General features: G+C 43.7%; 1 protein-coding gene across 2 annotated transcripts in view; it reads right to left on the bottom strand.

The window, feature by feature from the left end:
- Positions 1-5,639: 5,639 nt before the first annotated feature.
- The window catches only part of IL7R (interleukin 7 receptor), a 37,133-nt gene continuing 17,582 nt past the window's right edge, over positions 5,640-25,190 (bottom strand). For both annotated transcript variants that reach the window (XM_033932928.1, XM_033932936.1), the window contains exons 5-7: positions 17,326-17,416; positions 11,170-11,245; positions 5,640-6,156 (exon numbers count right to left, since the gene is read on the bottom strand). In XM_033932928.1, coding sequence (XP_033788819.1) covers positions 5,668-6,156; positions 11,170-11,245; positions 17,326-17,416 — 656 coding nt within the window. In that variant the 3' untranslated portion in view covers positions 5,640-5,667. The remainder of the gene's footprint in view (positions 6,157-11,169; positions 11,246-17,325; positions 17,417-25,190) is intronic.

The raw sequence follows: 25,190 nt of genomic DNA on the forward strand, positions 1-25,190 counted from the left end.
CTCGGGTTCTGGGATATTGGATGTGTCCTCTCTCGTGAAGACTGATGAGAAGAACTTGTTTAACCTGTCAGCTATCTCTTTTTCCTCCTTTACCACTCCCTTCCTGTCTCCATCGTCCAATGGTCCCACTACCTCCCTGGCTGATTGCTTCCCCTTCACATACCTGATGAATGGTTTGAAGTTTCTTGCTTCCCCCGCCAGTCTCTCCTCATACTCTCTTTTTGCTTTCCTAAGATGACAGTCTTTTTGGTGCCTTTTGTGTTCCTTCTGGTTGTCCTTTGTTTGGTCCTATTTCCATTTTCTGAAAGATGATTTCTTGTCACTTATCGCCTTTTTTACTGCATTTGTTATCCACGCCGGGTTTTTTGTTCGATTCTTTTTGCACCCTTTCCTAAATCTGGGGACGTATAGGTCTTGTGCCTCGTGCACCGTGCTCTTGAGTAGGGCCCAGGCTTCTTCTACGGTCTCCATCTTCCTTGAGCTGTTGTTGAGCTTTTTTCCCACCATTTTCCTCATGGCCTCGTAATTTCCTTTTCTGAAATTGAGTGCTGTCGTTGTGGTTCTTTTCACCTTTGATGTTCCTATTTTTAGTTTGTACTGGATCATGTTGTGATCGCTGTTTCCTAGTGGTGCTTTTACTACCACCTCCTTTGCGAGTCCCCCTAGCCCGTTGAGGATTAGGTCAAGAGTGGCATCCCCTCGTGTTGGTTCCGTGACCAGCTGTTCCATGAAACAGTCCCTCACCGCCTCTAGGAATTTTGTTTCTCTCATGCAATTTGAGTGTCCAATGCTCCAGTCTATTCCAGGGTAGTTAAAATCCCCCATAACCACCACACTTCCACTTTTGCATACCTGCCTCAATTCGGCCTCCAAGTCCTGGTCGTTTGCTTCTGGCTGTCCTGGTGGGCTATAGTACAGTCCCAGTTTAATGTCCGCTCCATTTCCTCCTGTCAGCTTAACCCATAGTGATTCCAAGCTGTCCGCCCTCACTGTTGTTTCCATCCTGGTTGAAGGAATGGAGTCCTTTATATACAGCGCTACTCCTCCACCCTTCTTGTGTGTCCTGTCCCTCCTGTAGAGTTTGTACCCAGGTAGGACCACATCCCATTTGTTGTCCTTGGACCACTATGTTTCAGTGATTCCAATTATGTCAAGGTCCTCCTTACTGGCTATAACTTCTAGCTCTCCCATTTTGGTTCTAAGGCTCCTAGCATTTGTGTATAGACAATTTAAGTCCCGGTTGGTTACCTTCTCTGTTGGTTCTCCTCGTGGTTTGGTGACAGCGAAAGCTAGAAGGATGCTAGGTTACATAGGGAGATGTATGGCTAGTAGGAAAAAGGAGGTATTAATGCCTCTGTATAAGACTTTAGTGATACCTCATTTAGAATATTGTGTACAATTCTGGCGACCACACCTTCAAAAAGATATAAAAAGGATGGAGTCGGTCCAGAGGAAGGCTACTAAAATGGTATGTGGCCTTCATCATAAGGCGTATGGGACAGACTTAAAGATCTCAATCTGTATACTTTGGAGGAAAGGCGGGAGAGGGGAGATATGTTAGAGACGTTTAAATACCTACGTAAAGTAAATGCGCATGAATCGAGTCTCTTTAATTTGAAAGGAAACTGCAATGAGAGGGCATAAGATGAAGTTAAGAGGTGATAGGCTCCAGAGTAATCTAAGGAAATACTTTTATTACAGAAAGGGTGGTAGATGCATGGAACAGTCTCCCAGAAGAGGTGGTGGAGACAGAAACTGTGTCTGAATTCAAAAGGGCCTGGGATAGGCACATGGGATCTATCGGAGAGAGAAAGAGATAATGGTTACTGCAGATGGGCAGACTAGATGGGCCATTTGGCCTTTATCTGCCATCATGTTTCTATGTATTCAATCAGGGTCTGATTGGCTATGTGATGCTGAATATTAGTGGCAGTGATGCTGAGTGCTATTTAGGGGCATAGCTATCAACAGAGGGAAGGCTTCTGGGCCAGCCACATGCAGCGTGTAAGAGCAGTTGCCTGCAACGCATCTCTGTGCGGCTGAAGGCAGGAAGGAGTAGCCTAGCTGGACAGCACTGAAAGGAGCGAGGGTATTGTAGCAAATAAGGTAGAGAGGGGATATGATTGTGGGAGAAAGGGACAAAGGAGGGGGGAATTTGGGACAAAGGCAAGGAGAGGAACACAAACTTGGGACACAGAAGAAAGGGAGGGGGCATGAACATGAGGCACAGAAAGGACTGAGGAAGGAAGCATTAACCTGGAAGAATTGTTGGGCATGAGTGTGTAAGTGAGAGGGAAAGAGATGGTGCACATGGGGAAAGGAAGAAAGAGGAAATTTGTTGGTCACAGAGAGAGGATTGAGGTAGAGATGCATGGGGAAGAGAAGGATCAGAGGGAGAAATGTTGGATATGGTGGTGCAGAGGGAACAGAAGGACAGATTGAAGGGGATGCAAGGGGAGGAATATTCGGACTTAGTGATGGAGGGAGGGATGTGGCATGGTGTTGAAAAGGGGTGATAGAAGGAGAAATAGGCATGGGGCTGGTGGGCAGTAGTGAAAAATTCTGCACATTTTCCGTGGGATGAGAGAGGGAGAAATGTGTGGCAGTAGAGGGGATGGGAGAGATGCACCATGGATCTCTCTCTCTGTCTTTCCCCATTCCCTTTGCAGGAAGGGAGGGAACATAAGAACATAAGCAATGCCTCCGCTGGATCAGACCTGAGGTCCATCGTGCCCAACAGACCGCTCACGCGGCAGCCCAACAGGTCCAGAACCTGTGCAGTAATCCTCTATCTTAACCTCTCTATCCCTTTTTCCAGCAAGAAATTGTCCAATCCTTTCTTGAACCCCAGTACCGTACTCTGCCCTATTACGCCCTCTGGAAGCGCATTCCAGGTGTCCACCACACGTTGGGTAAAGAAAACCTTCCTAGCATTCGTTTTGAATCTGTCCCCTTTCAACTTTTCCGAATGCCCTCTTGTTCTCTTATTTTTCAAAAGTTTGAAGAATCTGCCCCTCTCTACTCTCTCTATGCCCTTCATGATCTTGTAAGTCTCTATCATATCCCCTCTAAGTCTCCTCTTCTCCAGGGAAGAGTCCCAGTTTCTCCAATCTCTCAGCATATGAAAGGTTTTCCATACCTTTTATCAGATGTGTCGCTCTCCTCTGAACCCTCTCGAGTAACACCATATCATTCTTAAGGTACGGCGACCAATATTGGACGAAGTACTCCACATGCGGACGCACCATCACCCGATACAACGGCAGGATAACTTCTTTCGTTCTGGTAGTAATACCCTTCTTGATTATACCTAGCATTTATTCACTCTCTTAGCGGCCGCTACGCACTGTGCCGTCGGCTTCATTGTCATGTCCACCATTACTCCCAAGTCCCTTTCTTGGGTACTCTCCTTCAATAACATCCCTCCCATCATATAGCTGTACCTCGGGTTTCTACTTCCCACATGTAGTACTTTGCATTTCTCAACGTTGAACTTCATCTGCCATCTCGTCGCCCATTCCCCTAGTTTGTTCAAGTCCCTTTGCAATTCTTCGCAGTCCTCTTTAGTCCGAACTCCACTAAATAGTTTGGTGTCGTCCGCAAATTTTATTATCTCACACTTCGTCCCTGTTTCTAGATCATTTATAAATATATTAAATAGCAGCGGCCCAAGCACCGAGCCCTGTGGGACACCACTCGTGACCCTCCTCCAGTCCGAGTAGTGGCCCTTCACTCCTACCCTGTTTCCTACCTGCCAACCAGTTTCTGATCCATCTATGTACGTCTCCTTCCACCCCATTGTTCTTGAGTTTCCAAAGTAGGCGTTCATGAGGTACCTTGTCAAAGGCTTTTTGGAAATCTAGATATATGATGTATATGGGGTCTCCTCTGTCCATCCGTTTGTTAATTCCTTCGAAGAAGTGCAATAAGTTTGTTAGGCACGATCTCACCTTGCAGAAACCATGTTGGCTGGTTATCAGAAGTTTGTTTCTTTCAAAATGTTCATCAATGTTGTCTTTTATCGGTGCTTCCACCATTTTTCCCAAAACGGAGGTCAGACTCACCGGTCTGTAGTTTCCCGGGTCACCTCTTGATCCCTTTTTAAAGATGGGCATAACGTTGGCTATCTTCCAATGCTCCAGGATCACGCCTGTTTTCAGGGATAGATTGCAAATTTGCTGCAGTAGTTCCGCTATCTCCTCCTTTAGTTCCTTGGGAACCCTTGGATGAGAGAAAGACAGATGGACAGTGATAAAGAGAGGGAGACATGTTGCCAATAGGGGTGGAGGAGAGAGGAGGAAAAGTTGGAATCATGGTAGGACAGAGAGATGCTGGCTGGGGAAGGGAATAAGGTCCGAAGGAGAGCATACAGGAGACAGAAAGAAAGAAATATTGGATGCACATTCAGAAGGAAGTGCAACCAGAGCTCATGAAATCACCAGACAACAAAGGTAAAAGATGGGCGTAAGGTTGGCTATCTTCCAATCCTCTGGGATCACGCCTGTTTTCAGGGATAGATTGCAAATTTGCTGCAGTAGTTCCGCTATCTCTTCCTTTAGTTCCTTCAGAACCCTTGGATGAGAGAAAGACAGATAGACAGTGAGAAAGAGAGGGAGACTTGATGGCAATAGGGGTGGAGGAGAGAGGAGGAAAAGTTGGAATCATGGAAGGACAGAGAGATGCTGGCTGGGGAAGGGAATAAGGTCCGAAGGAGAGCATACAAGAGGCAGAAAGAAAGAAATATTGGATGCACAGTCAGAAAGAAGTGCAACCAGAGCTCATGAAAACACCAGACAACAAAGGTAGGAAAAATGATTTTATTTTCAATTTAGTGATCAAAATGTGTCAGTTTTGAGAATTTATATCTACTGTCTATATTTTGCAATATGGGGTCCTTTAACTAAGGCACACTAGCCGTTTTAGTGCGCGCTAAATGCTAACGCATCCATAGACTATAATGGACACGGTAGCGTTTAGCGTGTGCTAAAATGGCTAGCACATCTTAGTAAAAGGACCCCTATATTTGTCTGCTTTTCTATAGTTGTTACAGAGGTGAAAAAAAAATGAATATAAATGATAATTAACATTTTCTCTGTGTACAGTGTGCTTTGTGTTTTTTTAATTTTGTGTTTGCCATTATGTATTAATAAGATTATATTGTGTGTATATGAAAAATGAATGGAAGAAATTGCATTAAAATTAGTACTATTTTTATGGGGGTGGGTCTGGGTGGAGCTTGGGCAGGGGTATTCGGTTGATATTTATTAGACTTAGGGTGCACTTGGCTTGAAGAAGTTGAGAAACATTGCCTTAGAGCACAGGTGTCAAAGTCGGTCCTCGAGGGCCAGAATCCAGTCGGGTTTTCAGGATTTCCCCAATGAATCTGCATGAGATCTATTTGCATGCACTGCTTTCAATGAATATTCATTGGGGAAATCCAGAAAACCCGACTGGATTCCGGCCCTCGAGGAGGGACTTTGACACCCCTGCCTTAGAGGGAACACTGGGATAGTTGGCTCTTTTTTTCAGTTGGGAGCAGAGGTAAGCAGCATGAATTTTAAAATCTACAAGTTCTGAATTACATACAAATCCGACTTAAGAGCAGCTTTAAAAACGTAACTCATTCTTAACTCGGGGACTGTCTTTATTTTCTCAAATATTTTAAAATCAAGTTCCCTGAAGTTTGGTTGTGGTCATGAAAACTGACATTGTAATATATGCTTCTTTAGGGTCTAATGGCTTAAGATTTTTAGCTGGCTCGGTTTGTTCAGCTTGGTTGGAATTTATGAAATGTGGTCTGGACTGGTTTGACAAGGCAGTTGTATCACTTTGAAAGCCATTGATTTCTTGATTTATTAGTACACCTGGACTGATAAGTGTATGAAGACTGGCAGAACTATTCTTACTGCACTGTGCTTTCTGAGAATGGATTGGCCATGATCCTCCATATGTCACTGGGCACTTTAGGCTATTTTCAGGCTCAAATTGCTGACTCATGCTTAGGCCCAAGCCCCTCCAATTATTTCCCACTAAGCATACATCTTGAATCTGCGATGTGTTCAGAAGATGCTCTGGTTCTGTTTTTGATTGAATGGCATCTATTTTATGCACATTAACATCTAGGAAGCATTTAGGATCAAAACTTATGTCCAGATCCTGTATGAAAAAGAAACAAAAGATTGTGTTAGGTTTATCAGAGGTCATATTAAGTACCAGTAATACTGTAGACTAGCACAAGGAGTAATAGGTTTATCAGAGGTCATATTAAGTACCAGTAATAGACTAGCACAAGTTGGTTTGAGGACAGATTTCAGAAGGATTTAATCATGCAATTTTCAAGCACGTCTAGGTGTCTTACATTCCTGGGTTAAAAATTTGCCTCATTCAAAGTAACTAAGGGGCCCTTTTACTAAAGAGCATTAAGCCTTAATGCAAGATTAACACACACAAAGGGCCTGATTCTGCAAATGTGCGTCCCAATGGTAGGACTACCGCCGTCTCTCAGCCAATTGGGTCGCACATTGTAGGCACGTGTCACATTTCAATGGAGACGCATAGGTCGCTTAAGCATGCCCAAGGTGGGGCGTGGGTGTGGTTTCACCCAGAAGTGGCCTTGGGTGTGTTGAAGCGTCCCTATGTGTCTTTGTAGGCGCAAGACAGATGCCTTAAATGTAGGCCTGTGAGAATGATTTAAATTTAGTTCTCAGTTTTTTTTTGTAATTCACATTTGTTGTTCTGTGGTCAAAAGATATGGATCTATCCTGATGTAACTAAAACTACACAAGTTAGAAGGAAAGGATTTTTAGTTTTAAGGAAGGAGACACCATCTATAGTAGCCTCCTTTCTTCAAGCTTACCCATGTAAATGCATTGTAAAATATCTGGGGTTGAAATATGTTTGGTTTTTTTTAACCATACAATCTGAAGACCTTTTTGGATATGAAGAAGATCTCTGGAGTTAATGAACCATCTAAGGATTGATATAATTGTTTAGCTCGAATCTCTTAGGGCCTGTTTTACAAAGCTGTGCGGTAACGGCCCCAAAGCCCATAGAGATTTAATGGGCTTCGGGGCTGTTGCCGTGCGTCAGCCACTAGCGTGGCTTTGTAAAACAGGCTGTAAGTTTGTAACCTTTGGAATATTTGAACTATTTCCTTTAAGTTAATCTCTCCCTCGACTATAGTGATCTAAGAAGGAGAGATAGATTTCTTATTTTTGTAATAAGCTTTTTATTTGTTTTTTTTCTTCTGATTTTATAATCTCTGCTGCTTGATCAAATTTAATGTTTGTGAATAAAGTTTTAAATCATTTTTTTTAAAAGTAGGCCTGCAAAGTGCTGGCCTACATTTAAGGCATCTGTTCAGTGATGCAGATATGATTCTCTTTAGGATGGCGATGCATGATTGACATGTGATCAGTGGTCGCTTCTTAGGAATCCACCGAGATTGGAGTCCTAAAGAGAATCTGGCCAAACAGGCTATGCAGAAATGCATTAAAGCATTTTGTGTTATTTTGCCTGCTTGTGTATGATAACCTGTGTGTTACCAATTTTTAAAAATATATTTTTGAGTGGGCATTCATTCCTGCATTATCAACTAGTGCATTAAGATTAGCATGCACTAACTGGATAATGCAGACTTAATGTGGGAAGTGGGAATTGCTCCCGTGTTAATTTTTTGCAGGTTCTGCTTGCTAGTGGGAACATTAGCGAATAACCTGTTCCTCCCTCATGTTGGAATGTGTTATGCCTAAATTTTACCACACTTTAGTAAAAGGGCCCCTAAATTTAGCCATGAGCTTGCATTCTGTATAGTGCAACCTAAGTTGCATGCACAAATCTGTGTGCAGTACAGGTTTGCATGCACAATTGTTTAACAAGCTAATCAGCACCAATAATTGGCAATTAACACCTAATAATTGATGCTAATTGGCACTAATTAGAAGTTACGCACATAGATTTTTAAGTGCATTCTATAAAGTGGTGCTTGTAAATTCTAGTGCGTGAATCTCAAAAGAGGGCGTGGCCAGGGGAGGAGCATAGGCAGATTGTGGGCATTTCTAAAAGACAAATTATAGAATATGTCCGATCCATGTATAACTTAGGTACAAGTATTTAGGCCTGGTTTTTATTGACCTAAATGGGTGTGTCTAAATGTTAGTCATGCGTATGGGTGCTAAGTGTGATTCTGTATATGGCAAGTACCTTTTATAGATTTGTGCTATGCGCCATTCTGGTCAGCACCAATCTTTTAGTGCCATATATAGAATTTGGGGAATAGTTTCACAAAACAGCTGTACTTAGCCACTGCTTAAGTAGGTAGTCCTAGGTGGTAAATTGGAGTCAGCAAAGAAAGGAACATCCATAGATACTGAATTTTCAATTCCACACATACTCTTTTCTCCCAAAACCTCACCCACATAAATAGAAGCATAAAATTATAAGGGTAACTTTGTACCTGTCCAGGGAATTTCTTTTTGGAAACTAAGGACTCCTATTATCAAGCCGCGCAGCAGGGTTAGCGCATGCGACTTTTAATCACGTGCTAACCCCTGCGCTGGTCAAAAAACTACCGCCTGATCAAGGCAGGCGTTAGCGGCTAGCGCGGCCGGCGGTTTAATGCGTGCTATTACGCGTGTTAAACCGCTAGTGCGGCTTGATAAAAGGAGACCTAACTAAAGGTGTGCAGGTGTAAAAGTTCCTATTTTACTTTACTATGAGGGGTTATAACATTTTTCTGTTTGTAAATTGTGTATTACACGTGGAAAAAGGCTCTCATAAAATTGTGTGTGGGGGGTAAATTCATTTAGAAACTATAGTGTGCCAAAAGATGTATACTTTTAAAGTTTACAGTTTTATTAATCTTAATATACTGCTGAACTGCTAGAGCAAACACTGCGGTTTACGATGACAAATTTTTACATACGCATTCATAGGTGCATAGTGTGGATGGAGTTACAAAGCACACACAGAATGCATGTACAAATTTACACCGTCTCTGGAACAGATATGAACTTTGTACATGAGAATTTGAGTGCTTCTCCAGCTTGTTCTCTAGGTACCTGTTTTTGTTTTTATAAAAGGTAAATAGACATCTGTGGAGCCCTTTTGCTCACATTTCTACTTAATTGTTTTTCTTTATGGTATATAAAATAAACTGAGCTGTTTACGTACAAAGTGAATATGGGAAAATGAAACAAGGAAAACTCATAGGAGACTAACTTACAATATTTAATATAAAACAATAAAAATCTAGAACTAGAATGAAAAGATATAATAGGAAGGGAGGAGGTGAAAATATAGACAATACAGTGATAAAGAATCTGCTGACAATAGGTCACCACGTAGAGAATGACACGGGGACATAATTTGTCCCCATCCCCGTAGTTAATCATGGAAAACCATCCCCATGTCATTCTTTGAGGAGAGAGGGAGGAATCGGAGTATGAATAGGCACAACCACTCACCCTCAAGCCTTGTATTGAAGAATACTGGTGTAGAAAGTCTGCAGTTGAGATAAGACACTAAAGAATGACATGGGGTAGTTTCCTACAGTTATACCTGTTTTTAGATCACCTAAGTCACAATGTATAAGTTCCGGTGGGTCGGGACAACGGGACGATCGGCCCGAAAATGGGACTGTCCCGTTGAAAACGGGACGTAAGGTCACCTTAATTATGGGCCTAGAGCACTAGTCACCCAAAATCGGCAGTGTCTAAAATCCATTCTTGAAAAATATGTCCAAATTTTTTTCCCCCCAAAATCGTCTACTTCTATGTCCAGCTGTTTGATCGTCCTCCAGAAAACCAAGTTGTCTATCTTTATACCCCATTCTCTTCCAAACAAATCGTTCAAGTCCCAAATGCCTAGAACAAAACCTTTTGGACGTGGAAGGGGTCAGCAAAGTGATGAACTAGCCACCCAGACTTGGCAACACAGTAGTGGGGCACCTTCCAGGACACTGCTGTGAACTTCACAAAAAGGGTGCCACATAAACATCTCACCACAACTCCCTTGCAGGTCATGGTGAGACCCCCCAAAACACCCCCAAAACCTACTAGACCCACCTGTCTACAACCCCAATAGCCCTTATGGCTGCATGTGCCACCTATATGGCAATACAGTAGGGTATGGTTTTTTTGGGTGGACTCACATTTTTCATCATGAATGCAGTGGTTAGAGTGGCTTCTGGGCCTGGATCACTAGCCCACCCCCCAGACTACTTAAGCCACCTCTATGCAGTTACCTATTCCAGGTGCTGATGTTCTGGAGGCAGGTATGTATGTTTTTATTCAGATTTCTTTTTTTTTGGGGGGGGTGTCAGTGATCACTGGGGGGAGTGGGTGGGGGGAGGTCTGTACTTTGGATACCTTCTGGGCACTTAGACATCGTTTTAGATCACCTAAGTCACAACGTATAAGTTCTATCCAAGCAGCCTTGTAAAACTTTTGGTTATACTTGCAGCATGACTAAGTCTAGGTCGGCCCATGTTCTGCCCAAATTCTACCCTCACCACTCCTCCTAAAATGCCCCTTTCAGCTCTGGGAATACAGTGGCAGTAAAAAGGCCTAAGTTGCCTCTAGATACATCTAAAACCTGTTTCAATTATCGGCACATGGACAACCTGTCTTTTAGATCGTCCAAGTGCCGATTTAGGCGGGTTTTTAGATATTTTTCATTTTGATTATGTACCTCTTGGTTTCCCTATACTTGGGACCATTTGCTAGATGCATTTGCCTCATTGAAATGAAAAGTATCAGGAAAGTAGGTTTCATGGCTCCACATCATTCTCTTCTTGACTGGGCTGAGAACTTTTCAGTGGCCCCTCGTATGTAGAACTACTTTCACACTATGCACTATCATAGTTAGATGCCATTTTATAATATAGCTTGTAGCTATAATGTTTGCATTTACACAAATGAGCACAAATATGCAAATACACGCCAGTATTCTGGTCATTTATGAATGTTCTTAAATGTTAGACTTTTTTCTTTCACTGAGCATCCATATCTTAAGCAGAATATTTCCATTAAATTCTACAGCAAATTGATGTGGAAATTGCATTTTTTTTCCTTTGCAGCCAATTAATAAAGTAAAAACTACTTCTTGCTCAGCCTTAGTTGCCAACAGACTTTATAATTATTTGATTTGTATAACATCAAGTGCGCAAACCGTTTTTGTCTTTTTACAGAGCTTCTCCAAAGTACTCTTATGATCTGGAATTTCGGCCCACACTATAGACTTGATTCTGAAATACAGACAACACATTTAAAATCATGTTAGAAAAGAAGTAATTTTCAAATGAATAAAAAGTAACAGTGATGCTAGTAAATAATACATTAATCCAGTTGACTCTCAGGGGGAGGGGGATATAAATGTCAATCTATTCTCTTCTACTGGGGAGAAGGCAGCATAACATCAAAATCATGCCGTGGAGAAAAAAAGTCTTCACAATTCATAAGGAGCTTAACATAACAGCTAATGCTGAAAGCAAGTAAGCTCATTTTTCATCATAGGTCAAAGAAAAAAATTCCACTCCAAAACGATAAAACTGAAAATGCTCCTCATAGAAACATAGAAAAAGCGGCAGAAAAGGGCTATAGCCCACCAAGTCTGCCCATTCCAAGTATCCCCCCCCTGAATTTACTCCCTTAAAGATCCCACGTGAGTATCCCATTTTTTCTTAAAATCTGTTACGCTGCTGGCCTTTATCACCTGGGGTGGGAGTGTATTCCAATGATCCACCACTCTTTCGGTGAAGAAGTACTTCCTGGGATCGCCATGAAACTTCCCTCCCCTGATTTTCAGCGGATGCCCTCTGGTGGTTGAGGGTCCCATGAGCCAGAAGATATCATCTTCTGACTCGATGCGTCCCGTGATGTACTTATACGTTTCAATCATATCTCCCCGTTCTCTTCTTTCCTCAAGTGAGTACAGCCGCAACTTCTTTAGTCTTTCTTCATTCGTGAGATCCTTGAGCCCCATGACCATCCTGGTGGCCGTTCGCTGAACCGACTCGATCCTCAGCACGTCCTTTCGGTAGTGTGGGCTCCAAAACTGAACACAGTACTCCAAGTGAGGCCTCACCATGGCTCTGTACAACGGCATCATAACCTCAGGTCTCCTGCGGACGAAACCTCTACGGATACACCCCATCATTTGTCTTGCCCTGGAGGAAGCCTTCTCCACTTGATTGGCAACCTTCATATCCTCGCTAATGATTACTCCTAGATCGCGTTCCACCGTAGTTCTAACCAAGGTCTCACCATTTAGTACATAAGTTCTCCGTGGGTTTCTCCTGCCCAAGTGCATTATCTTGCATTTTTTAGCATTGAAGCCTAGCTGCCAAGTTTTTGACCATTGTTCCAGCAGCAGTAGGTCGTGTGTCATATTATCAGGTGATAAGCCACTGCCTACTATGTTACAAAGTTTGGCATCGTCGGCGAACAGTGATACCCTTCCTCTAAGTCCTTTCGTCATATCTCCTTCATCAATACGTAAAAGGCACACAATGATATGCTCTATATATTATATCAGTTCATGTCCAGCATATCGCCAATTATGTGGAAAAAAAATATGTAGCAGCTCTTGAGTTTAAATGTAAACATAATCTGTAATCAAGAAAACCTTCCCCCCCAACATCTGCATATCAAAACTAGCATATTTCTCCTTGGAAGTTACCATGTCTTTTTTTGTTTGTGCCAATTACGGGCAATACATTCTGTCTCATCTTTAGACAGTTTTCAAACTGTGGTAAGAGCTATTGTACCACCTCAGTTGGATTACTGTAATTCTTTGTATTACACTGAATCTAAAAAATAGGCCGCAATTGCTTCAAAATACAGCTGTGCATTTGATTTGTAGAGCAAAAAAATATGACCAACTTACTCCTCTTCTGAATTAAGTACATTGGTTGAAGATTAAGAAGATAATGAAATGGTTATACTTATATATAAATTATTGCAGGAAATGGAACCAGAAGGTTTAATGAAGTATATAACTTTCCCAATCATACCCCCTCTTCTACGAAACCGCACTAGCGGTTTCTAGCATAGAGAGCTGTGCTGAATGGCCCGTGCTGTTCCCGAGGCTCATTGAGTTCCTATGAATGTCGGGAATAGCAGGGGCCATTCAGCATGGCTCTCTGTGCTAAAAAATGCTAGTGCGGTTTCGTAGAAGAGGGATAGAGTTACTTCTCGATATAAGTTCATATGGGTATTTGAAATCCTTTGAGTTTATAGGAACAAAAGGCTCCTTTTACTAAAGTGCGCTAGCGTTTTTAGTGCGTGCTGCTGATTAGCGCACGCTAACCCCTGTGCTATGCGTAAAAACTAACACCAGCTCAATGGTGGCATTAGTGTCTAGCGCACGTGGCAATTTAGCGTGTGCCAAAACCACTAGTGCAGCTTAGTAAAAGGAGCCCAAAGCTTTGGAATGATTTTCCAACTGGACTAAGAAAAGTTTCTTATTATATTTTTTTGAAAGTTGCTGACAAGGGAGGAGGTGGGACCACTGGATGACGGAGACGGAGATAGGAAAGGCGTGGTGAAGGAGGAAAAAGAAGTGGCGGATAGACTAAACATGTTCTTTTTGTCAGTATTTACAAAAGAGGATACATCCAACATGCCAGAACCTGAAAAAAATCTTCATAGGAGATCAAGCAGAAAAACTAACATCCATCGAGGTTAGCCTTGAGGATGTACACAAGCAGATAGATAGATTAAAAACTCACAAGTCTCCTGGCCCAGATGGAATCCACCCTAGGGTATTGAAAGAAGTAAAGAAGAAATAGCGGAACTACTACAGCAGATTTGTAATATATCCCTGCAAACAGGCGTGATCCTGGAGGATTGGAAGATAGCTAATGTTACGCCCATCTTTAAAAAAGGGTCGAGAGGTGACCCGGGGAACTACAGATCGGTGAGTTTGAGTTCGGTTCTGGGGAAGATGGCAGAAGCGCTGATAAAAGACAGCATCAATGAGCATCTAGAAAGGAATAAACTGATGAAACCAAGCCAACATGGCTTCTGCAAGGGAAGATCATGCCTAATGAACTTATTGCACTTTTTTGAAGGAATTAACAAACGGATGGACAAAGGGGATCCCATAGACATCGTATGCTTTGATTTCCAAAAAGCCTTTGACAAGGTACCCCATGAACGCCTACTACGGAAACTGAAGAACCATGGGGTGGAAGAAGACGTACACAGATGGATCAAAAATTAGTTGGTGGGTAGAAAGCAAAGGGTGGGAGTGAAGGGCCACTACTCGGACTGGAGGAGGGTCACGAGTGGTGTTCCACAGGGGTCGGTACTCGGACCGCTGCTGTTCGATGTATTTATAAATGATCTAGAAACAGGGACGAAGTGCGAAATAATAAAATTCGCAGACAACACCAAATTATTTAGTGGAGTTAGGACTAAAGAGGACTGCGAAGATTTACTAAGGGACCTAAACAAACTAGGACAGTGGGCGACGAGATGGCAGATGAAGTTTAATGTAGAGAAATGTAAAGTCTTGCATATAGGAAACAGAAACCCGAGGTACAGCTATACGATGGGAGGGCTGGTAATGGGTGAAAGTACCCAAGGAAAGGACTTGGGGGTGATAGTGGCCAAGACAATGAAGCTGTCGGCACAGTGCGCAGCGGCCTCTAAGAATGCGAATAGAATGCTAGGTACTATCAAGAAAAGTATTACAACCAGAACAAAAGAAGTTATCCTGCCATTGTATCGGGTGATGGTGTGCCCGCATCTGGAGTACTGTGTCCAGTATTGGTCGCTGTACCTTAAGAAGGATATGGCGATACTCGAGAGGGTTCAGAAAAGAGTGACACAATTGATAAAAGGTATGGAAAACCTTTCATATGCTGAAAGATTAGAGAAACTGGGGCTTCCACAAGGCAATATATTGCAATAGATCTAGTAGGAGGAGAGTCTTCAAGTCACATAGAGACTTACAAGATCATGAAGGGCATAGAGAAAGTGGAGAGGGACAGATTCTTCAAACTTTTGAAAACTACAAGAACGAGAGGGCATTCGGAAAAGTTAAGAGGGGACAGATTCAGAACCAATGCTAGGAAGTTCTTCTTTACCCAGAGGGTGGTGGACACCTGGAATGCGTTTCCAGAGGGTGTGATAGGACAGAATACGGTATTGGGGTTCAAGAAGGGATTAGACAATTTCCTGAAGGAAAAGGGGATAGAAGGGTATAGATAGAGGATTACTATACAGGTCCTGGACCTGATGGGCCGCCGCGTGAGCGGACTGCTGGGCATGATGGACCTCTGGTCTGACCCAGCAGAGGCCCTGCTTATGTTCTTATTGTTAAATGAATAACTTTTAGAACAAATTATAATTTTTTAATTGCTGTTATCCGCCTAGAATTTATTATGAGAATAGTGTGTATTATAAATAAATTAGAATAGAACATATTAAAAAAATTCTGATTCTTATTTTATCTGCCTTATAAGGCACTGTTTAAAGTCTTATTCCTGGAATTGTCACCATATAGCATAAATCCAAAATCAAATTCCAAGCTTCCAACCTTTAGAATATTCTTTCTATGTTACTCCTTTAAATCCTTAACTGATGTTGCTACTTTTGTTTTAGCTATAGACCTCAGAAACACCCCTCCTCCGTCCCATAAAGGTTATGATCTCATAACGGGGAGATTCATGTGTAACCTCCTCATCGGTCAAGGCTTAAATTTTTAATGGCTGATGCTCAATAATTTTATATTTATTTTAAACACTTTTTATACTTTAATACGACTAATGAAGTTTATGTACTTATCTTCAAAAGTGTTGCTTATTTTATCTGGACATAAATCTCTCCATTGCCAGACATACTGTGATAGAATCCTAAACCTGAAAAAGTCTTAGATACCAAAAAATGGAAGATTTGGGGCTCCTTTTTCTAAGGTGCGCTAGCATTTTTAGCGCACACAGGATATTACCGCGCGCTACGCGGCTAGAACTAACGCCAGCTCAATGCTGGCATTAGCATCTAGCGCACGCGGCAATGTAGCACGCGCTATTCTGCGTGTTAATGCCCTAATGCAGCTTTGTAAAAGGAGCCCTTTGTTGTTTTTTTTTAACATGGTCAAGTTCTGGTTTCCTTATATCCATAGTTTGGACGTTTCAGTTTGTAAAGTAGATGTTTTCCGTGATACACTGATTTGGAAGTTCTGATTTGGACTCAGATGACCTTTCTCAAATGCCATTCATAGCACACACACAAATGCAAGGGAAGAATTCAAATGGATGGTGCATGGGCAGTGCTGCCACTTACAGAATACAGTGGTACCTCGGTTTACGAGTGCACCGGTTTGCGAGTGTTTTACAAAACGAGCAAAACATTTGCAAAATCGGTGCCTCGGAAACCGAGCATGGCTCGATTTACGAGCACCCCCCCCGCAATCTGGCACCCCCCCTGCGATCCGGCACCCCCCCGCCTTGAACTGGCACCCCCTGCCACGATCTGACCCCCCCCCCCACCACGATCCGACCCTCCCGCCACAATTGGGCACCCCCCTGACACGATCCGACTCCCCCCCCCCCGACACAATTGGGCTCCTCCCCGCCGCTTCTCACCCTCATCTGGGCATTCTTGAAGATCGGCCCTCGTCTGCTGGGCCTTGAGCATCTGAGCATGCTCAAGGCCTGCGAGTTCACGTTCTGAACGTGAACGAAAACTCGCAGGCCTTCAGCATGCTCAGATGCTCAAGGCCCAGCAGACGACGAGTCCGATCTTCTAGAGTGCCCAGATGAGGGTAAGAAGCAGTGGTGGGGGTGCCCAATTGTGTCGGGGGGGATGTCGGATCGTGTCGGGGGGGTCGGATCATGGTGGGGAGGGGTGCAGGTTCGAGGCAGGGGGGTGCCGGATCGCAGAGGGGGGTGCCTGATTGCAGGGGGAGGGCCTTCGAGGGGAGCAATGCCGGTTCTCGGGGGGGGGGGGGGAAACGCATCAAAGCGAGTTTCCATTATTTCCTATGGGGAAACTCGCTTTGATAAATGAGCATTTTGGATTACAAGCATGCTCCTGGAACGGATTATGGTCGTAATCCAAGGTACCACTGTACTGTAAATTATACGCGCCCCTGCTGTATTTATATATCCACAGGTCTATGGCTTGTGTGACCGTTGTGCCTATTTTTAATCATGCTGCTGCTGGTTATGCTGTTATAGACTAGGCTCTCACAACATTGCATTAGGACACATAAAAGGAAGGGCCCGTTTCTAGAACTGCCCCCTTAGTCTTTTTGCATCTTTTTCACTAAAAGCTGACCAATTTCAGTGGAGTGATATATAGGACAGAAAACAATTACCTTTTTTCCCAAAATGTGATGACCAAGATAACCATGATACCAATTAGAAAGCAGGCCCCAATGGGCAGTAAAAGTGCCATCTGGAAATTAGCTGTTGAAAACAAAAAACAATATTTATTTTATACACATCTGCTCTTATTTTTGTAAAGAAAATTATCTGAAGAAGTTTGCTTATATGTATGAAATACCATGAGGAGGGGGGCTCAGCCTATCTGATCCCTACTGGCTTTCTTGTTGTCATCCCTATGAACATCTCTGTCCTGGGCTGCTCTCATTCCATACAGCAATTTCTGTGTTACACTTTTTTTTTTTTTTTCAGTGTCTCTCTCATTTTTGCACTGCTGATGGTTATTCACTGCCCCTCCTGTCAGTTTTCTGCTTTCCATTTCATGTAGAAGTCAGATTAACTTCCTTTCCACAAGGCAATATATTGCAATAGATCTATTAGGAGGAGGGTCTTCAAGTCACTATGGGGCTCATAATCGAAAGAAAAATATGCCTAAAAACCCACCCAAGACCTAGACTTAGTTGTACTGCAGGGATCATCAAAAGTTTGATGAGACTGCCTGGACGGAACTTATCCATTGTGACTTAAGTGATCTAAAAACAGGTATAAGTGCCCAGAAGGTATCCAAAGTGACCAGCTAACTACTGCAGATATAAAGTACAGACCCCCACACACTCCCCCAGTGATCACTGATCCCCCCCCAAGACCGCCATAAAAATCAGAATAGGAAACCTGGCATAGGAAAGCCTAGTAGAACTGCACAGAGGTGACTTTAGTAGTCTGAGGGTGGGCTAGTGAACCATAGAGATGAGGATCCAGGCCTAAAAAGCCACTCTAACCACTGCATTCATGGTGAAAAATGTGAGTGCACCAAACCCCCCCAAACCCTACTCTACTGCCATATAGGTGCCACCTGAAGCCATAAGGGCTACTGGGGTTGTAGACAGGTAGGTATAGTAGGTTTTGGGGGGGCTCACTATGACCTATAAGGGAGTAATAAAGAAACTGTGATTTATTTTTGATAGAAGAAGTCTTTCAGGATGGTGGTGAAGAGAGAGTTCATATTTAATATGTCATAATGACATTAAAAATATGATAAATATCCATGAAAGATTTATTATTATCATCTGAGTAATCCAATTTTTTCTATACAAAAACCCAAATAGTAAGAACATAAGAAATTGCCTCCGCTGGGTCAGACCAGAGGTCCATCGTGCCCCGCAGTACGCTCCCATGGCGGCCCATCAGGTCCATCACCTAAAAGGTGATTTTAATCCCCCTTGTCCTTCTATCTATGCCCTATCATAACCTATTTCTACCTCTATCTGTATCCCTCAATCCCCTTATCCTTCAGGAATTTATCCAATCCTTCTTTGAAACCCGGTAGTGTACTCTGTCCTATCACAACCTCCGGAAGCACATTCCAGGTGTCCACCACCCTCTGAGTGAAAAAAAATTTCCTAGCATTGGTTCTAAACTTGTCCCCTTTCAATTTCTCTAAGTGCCCCCTTGTTCTAGTGGTTCCCAGTAGGCTAAAGAATCTGTCCCTTTCTACCTTCTCTATGCCCTTCATGATCTTGAAGGTCTCTATCATGTCTCCTCTGAGTCTCCCCTTTTCCAGGGAGAAGAGCCCCAGCCTTTCTAACCTGTCTGTGTATGAAAGGTTTTCCATACCTTTTATCATTTTCGTCGCTCTTCTCTGAACCCTCTCAAGTATCGCCATGTCTTTCTTGAGGTACGGTGACCAATATTGGACACAGTACTCCAGATGCGGGCGCACCATCGTGCGATACAGCAGCAGGATGACTTCCTTTGTCCTTGTTGTAATGCCCTTCTTAATAATACCCAACATTCGGTTTGCTTTCTTTGAGGCTGCTGCACATTGTGCTGTTGATTTCATTGTTGTGTCCACCAGCACACCCAAGTCTTTTTCAAGGGTACTTTCCCCTAGCATTGATCCCCCCATTTTGTAGCTGAACATCGGGTTCTTTTTCCCTATATGCATGACCTTGCATTTCTCTATATTGAAGCTCAGTTGCCATTTATTTGCCCACTCTTCCAGTTTGTTTAGGTCCCTTTGCAGGTCTTCACAATCTTCCGCAGTTCTGACCCTGCTAGAGTTTCGTGTCATCCGCAAATTTTATAACTTCACACTTCGTCCCCGTTTCTAGGTCGTTTATAAATACATTGAACAGCAGCGGTCCGAGCACCAACCCCTGTGGGACACCACTCGTGACCCTCCTCCAGTCCGAGTAATGGCTCTTTACACCAACCCTTTGCTTTCTGCCTGCCAACCAGTGTTTAATCCATCTGTATACATCCCCTTCCACCCCGTGGTTCCACAGCTTCCTAAGTAACCGCTCATGAGGTACCTTGTCAAAGGCTTTTTGGAAGTCGAGATAAATGATGTCTATGGGTTCCCCTTTGTCCATCTGGCTGTTTATCCCTTCAAAGAAGTGCAGTAAGCTCGTTTGACACGATCTTCCCTTGCAGAAGCCATGCTGGCTCACTTTCAGTTGTCCATTTTTTTCTATGTGCTCACAGATGCTGTCCTTTATCAGTGCTTCTTCTATCTTGCCTGGAACTGAAGTCAAGCTTACTGGCCTGTAGTTCCCCGGGTCACCCCTCAATCCCTTTTTGATATTTGCAATTTTCCAGTCCTCTGGGATCTCCTCGGTTTTCAAGGACAGGTTACAAATTTGTCTGAGTGTTTCTGCTATCTCGTTTCTTAGTTCTTTTAGTACCCTTGGGTGGATTTCGTCCGGGCCTGGTGATTTGTCGCTCTTCAATCTATCTATCTGTTTGAGTACATCCTCATGGCTTACTTCTAATTTTGACAATTTTTCTTCTTGATCTCCACTTATGATCTCTTCGGGTTCTGGTACATTGGATGTGTCCTCACTCGTGAAGAACTTGTTTAACCTGTCTGCTACCTCTTTTTCCTCCTTTACCACTCCCTTTCTGCCTCCATCATCCAGCGGTCCTACTTCCTCCCTCGCCAGTTGCTTCCCTTTAACGTATCTGAAGAACGTTTTGAAGTTTCTTGCTTCCCCAGCCAGCCTCTCTTCGTATTCTCTTTTTGCTTTCCTAACCACTCGGTGACATTCTTTTTGGTGTTTTTTGTGTTCCAGTTCTCCCCGTTTTGGTCCTTTTTCCATTTTCGGAACGATTTTTTCTTGTCACCTATTGCTTTCTTCACTTCATTTGTTATCCATACCGGGTCTTTTGTTCGATTTTTTTGCACCCTTTCCTAAACCTGGGGATGTACAGGTTTTGTACTTCTTGCATCGTGCCTTTGAATAGAGACCAGGCTTTCTCTACGGTCTCCATCCTTTTTGAGCCGTTTTTGAATTTCTTCCTCACCATTGCTCTCATAGCATCGTAGTTCCCTTTCTTGAAGTTGAGTGTTGTCGCTGCGGTTCTCTTCACTTTTGATGTTCCTACTTCCAATTTGTACTGGATCATGTTATGATCGCTGTTTCCTAGAGGTCCTACAACTTCCACATTTTTTGCAGGACTCCTAGCCCATTGAGGATTAGGTCGAGAGTGGCATCCCCTCGCGTTGATTCCTTGACAAGCTGTTTCATGAAGCAGTCCCTCACAGCCTCTAGGAATTCTGCTTCCCTCGCACAGTTGGAGCTTCCAATACTCCAATCTATCCCGAGGTAGTTAAAATCCCCCATTACCATCACACTTCCGCTTTTGCATTCCCGCCTCAATTCTGCTTCCAGTTCTTTGTCGTTTGCTTCTGTTTGTCCAGGTGGGCGATAGTACAGTCCCAATTTTGTCAGCTCCATTCCTTCCTGGTAATTTGACCCATAATGATTCCAATCCTTCCGCCTTTGCTGCCGTATCCATTCCGGTCGAGTGAATGGTGTCCTTTATGTATAGTGCTATTCCTCCACCCTTCTTGTGAGTCCTGTCTCTCCTATAGAGTTTTTACCCTGGCAGTACTACGTCCCATTTGCTTTCCTCAGTCCACCATGTTTCCGTGATTTCAATGATGTCTAGGTCATCTTTTTTGGCCGTGACTTCCAGTTCTCCCATTTTGGTCCTCCGGCTCCTTGCATTTGCGTACAAGCAATTTAAGTCCTGGTTTTTTTCTTTTTCCTGTTCTTTTTCCTTGTGGTTTGTTCCACTTGCCGTCCCCCTCATGGGCTGCCAGCCCCTGAATTCCATTTCATTCTTCCCCTTTCTATGGTGCATCTTTTTCGCCTCAACCTATTTCCTCATTTCCACATGCTCCTCTAGCTCCAGCTGTTTGCTCTTCTTTTTGTTCTCTAGTTTCTCTTGATCCTTGGACCCCTGTAATTCGTCTTTTGTTTCTTCCCAGCATTTTTTCCGCTCAGTATCTTCACTTGATACTCTTGTCCGAACCATCGACGTCAGGTCGACTGTCAGCTTTCCCCTTCTTCTCAATTTAAAGCCTTCTCTATTCCTTTCCTGATGTTGATCGCCAGCAGTCTCGTTCCTGCCGTGCTCATGTGTAGTCCGTCCCTCCTGAACAGCTTGTTCTTCCCCCCAAAAGTTGTCCAGTTCTTCACAAAGAGGAAACCTTCCTCTTCACACCATCTCCTCAGCCATGCGTTTATTGTTTGTAGCTTGGACTGCCTCTTCACATCTGCCCTCGGTACTGGCAGGATCTCTGAGAATGCTATCTTCTGTGTCCTCAGCTTCAGTTTCCTTCCCAGGGTCTTGAACTGCTCAGTTAGTGTAGTCCTGCTGTAATTTCTTCTGTTCACATCGTTGGTTCCAACGTGGATCATCACTACTGTCTCTTCCGTCTCAGCTCCTTCCAAGACCCTCTCGATTCTGTCGGTGATGTCCTTCGTTCTTGCGCCTGGGAAACATGTCACTAGCCGGTCTTCTCTCCATCCTGCCACGTGACTGGCCACTTCTCTCAGGATTAAGTCTCCCACTATGATTGCAGATTTCCCCTTCTTCAGCTTCCTCTTTGGTCTCAAGCCTGTATCCTTGGTGCGGTTCAGTGCTTCTCCCTCAGGGTTCTGGTGAGTCTTTGCCTCCTCTGTTTGCTCGATTTTTCCATAAGGTTCTTCATCCTTGGTGTCTGGTTGTTTCAGTCTTCCATCTGTTGGTTCCTGTCCGCATTGCTGGTGGTCCTGTTCCTCCACCCTCCTGTAGGCCTCCTCAATGAATCTCTCGAGCTCCCTTACTTGCTCCTCAATGTGGCTCTCTCTTGTGGGGTCCTCAGTTGTCCTTATGGTTCTTCCGAGATGCGGAGTCCCTCCAGCTCCTGGACCCTGTCCTGTAGTCTACCGACCTCCTTCAGGCTTTCCAGTTCCTGACACCGACCGCATATGTACGCCTGCCTTCCTGAGGGGAGATAGTCGTACATATGACACTCGGTGCAGTACACTGGGAAGCTCCTCGGGGTTCCTGCTGCTTCCATTTATCTTTCTAGTCTCTTGGTGTGTGGTGTGCAAAGGTGGTCCCTGCTGTGCAGCTGGATGAATAAGAGAGAAAGAAAAAGAAAGAAGGAATGAGAGAGAAAGAAGTACTTGTGACTTACTTTCTAGGTTAATCTGCTGGGTAGCCTGGTGTCCTGGCTCCTTCTTAGGCTCCTTCACAAAGGCGCTCGCCTTCGCTGCACGCCGTTGGCTCCCTTCCTCTTAAAGGGAAGCCCGGGCGCCGATGCGACCTCTGACACAGTGGGGGTGGGCGGAGCATCCTCTCGCCGCTACCCCGATCCGGATTCCTCCCCACTGCCTCTCCGCTTGGATCTGCTCCTCTCCTCTGCCTCTCTGTTTCGGCTTTCAGCCGCAGCATTCCATTCTACCGATCCAGGGCAAGCAGTGACTTCCCCCATGTCTGTCTCAACAGCAAACTATGGACTTTTCCTCTAGGAAATTGTCCAAACCTTTTTTAAAATTAGATACATTAACCGCTCTTATCACATCCTCTGGCAACACGTTCCAGAGTGTAACTATTCTTTATGTGAAAAAATATTTCCTCCTATTGATTTTAAAAATATTACTTTTTAACTTCATAGTCTCCCTTAGTCTTCGTAAATCTTGATGCAGTAAAAAATTGATCCAATTGTACCTGTTCTACACCACTCGGGATTTTGTAGACTTTAATCATATCTCCTCTCAGCCATCTCTTTATCAAGCTGAAGAGCCTCTTTAGTCTTTCCTCATACGAGAGGAATTCCATCCCCTTTATTATATTGGTTGCTCTTTTTTGAACCTTTTCTAGTGTTGCTATATCTTTTTTGAGAACTGAATGCAATACTCAAGGTGAGGTTACACCATAGAGCGATACAGAGGCATTATAACATTCTTAATCTTGTTTACCATCCCCTTTCTAATAATTCCTAGCATCTTGTTTGCTTTTTTAGCCAGTGCCGCACATTGGGTGGAAGGTTTCATCGTATTGTCTACAATGACCCCCAGATCTTTTAGGGGGGCAGTATTCCCCGATGTGGACCCTAGCATCTGACAATTGTGATTTGGGTTATTCTTCTCAATGTGCATCAGATGAGGATGCATTTTCAGTGGTTAGAGCTATAACCTCAGCACCCTGAGGTTGTGGGTTCAAACCCATGCTGCTCCTTGTTACCCTGAGCAAGTCACTTAATCCCCCATTGCCCCAAATATATTAGGTAGAGTGTCTACCCACTGGGTCAGCTAGGGAAAAGTGTTTTGAGTACCTGAATGAAAACCACATAGGCAGTAAGTGGTATATAAATACTAAAAATAAAATAACATCATTTTACCCACATATGTTACCTAAGTGTACATCCAATAGTGCAGCCACAACTCCATCACTCTACACACATCTATAGAAAACCCTGAAACAACTTGAACTACTTGGCTGGTAATTGTGGTATATATGTCATTGTATTATATTAAGTGTAAATAAACTAATCTTTGGGATTCTGCAAGGTACTTGTGACCTGGTTTGGCTACTGTTGGAAGCGGTGTCAGGTCAAAAGCGCGCCGGGACAAAGGCGCATGCAGACAATTGAGCACAGCGCGGAGGCGCGCACCACACAAAATTACTGTTTTTACGGCTCATACGGGGGGGGGCGGCATGGGGGGAACCCCCCCACTTTACTTAATAGAGATCACGCCGCGTTGTGGGGGGCGTGGGGGGTTGTAACCCCCCATATTTTACTGAAAACTTCACTTTTTCCCTGTTTTTAGGGAAAAAGTTAAGTTTACAGTAAAATGTGGAGGGTTACAACTCCCCAAACCCCCCACAACGCCGGTGCGATCTCTATTAAGTAAACTGGGGGGGCTCCCCAACAAAACCCCCCGTCGGAGCCCCTAAAAACTGTAATTTTCTTCGGCGCGCGCCTCCGTCTTGCACTCAGTTGTCGGGGCACGCCTTTGTCTTTCGCGGACTTGTCTATGAACCGTTGGAAGCAAGATACTGGACTAGATAGATCATTGATCTGAACCAGTATGACTATTCTTATGTTCTTATGTAGAAAGGCTACAAAAAAAATGTAATCCTTGGAGCAGGTGAGTAAGATGAAGGGTAGGAAGGAATTAGAAAAAAACTAAGTTTTAGAGCCAAGCAAATTAAGCAGTGAGAAGGCAAGGATAATTTTTTTTCCCCTTTAGTGTAAAGGATAGATAAAAGCATTGTTAAGCTCTGGAACTCATTGCTGGAGCAAGTGGTAAAAGCAGTTAATGTAGCTGGGTTTTTATAAAAGATTTGGACTTATTCCTGGAGTTACATAGCATGGAATATTGCCTTTTTTTAGGGACTCCAGCCTTTCTCAAGACTAGACAGACGAGCCTAGGAAGAGTGGCCAAGCACAGCCGGGAAGGCACTCAGCCTGGCAAGTGCTTGCCAAAAGATCTATTCACACAGTATTGACATTGTCCGC

The sequence above is a fragment of the Geotrypetes seraphini genome, chromosome 1 (assembly GCF_902459505.1).
Source record: "Geotrypetes seraphini chromosome 1, aGeoSer1.1, whole genome shotgun sequence".
Lineage (NCBI taxonomy): Eukaryota > Metazoa > Chordata > Amphibia > Gymnophiona > Dermophiidae > Geotrypetes > Geotrypetes seraphini.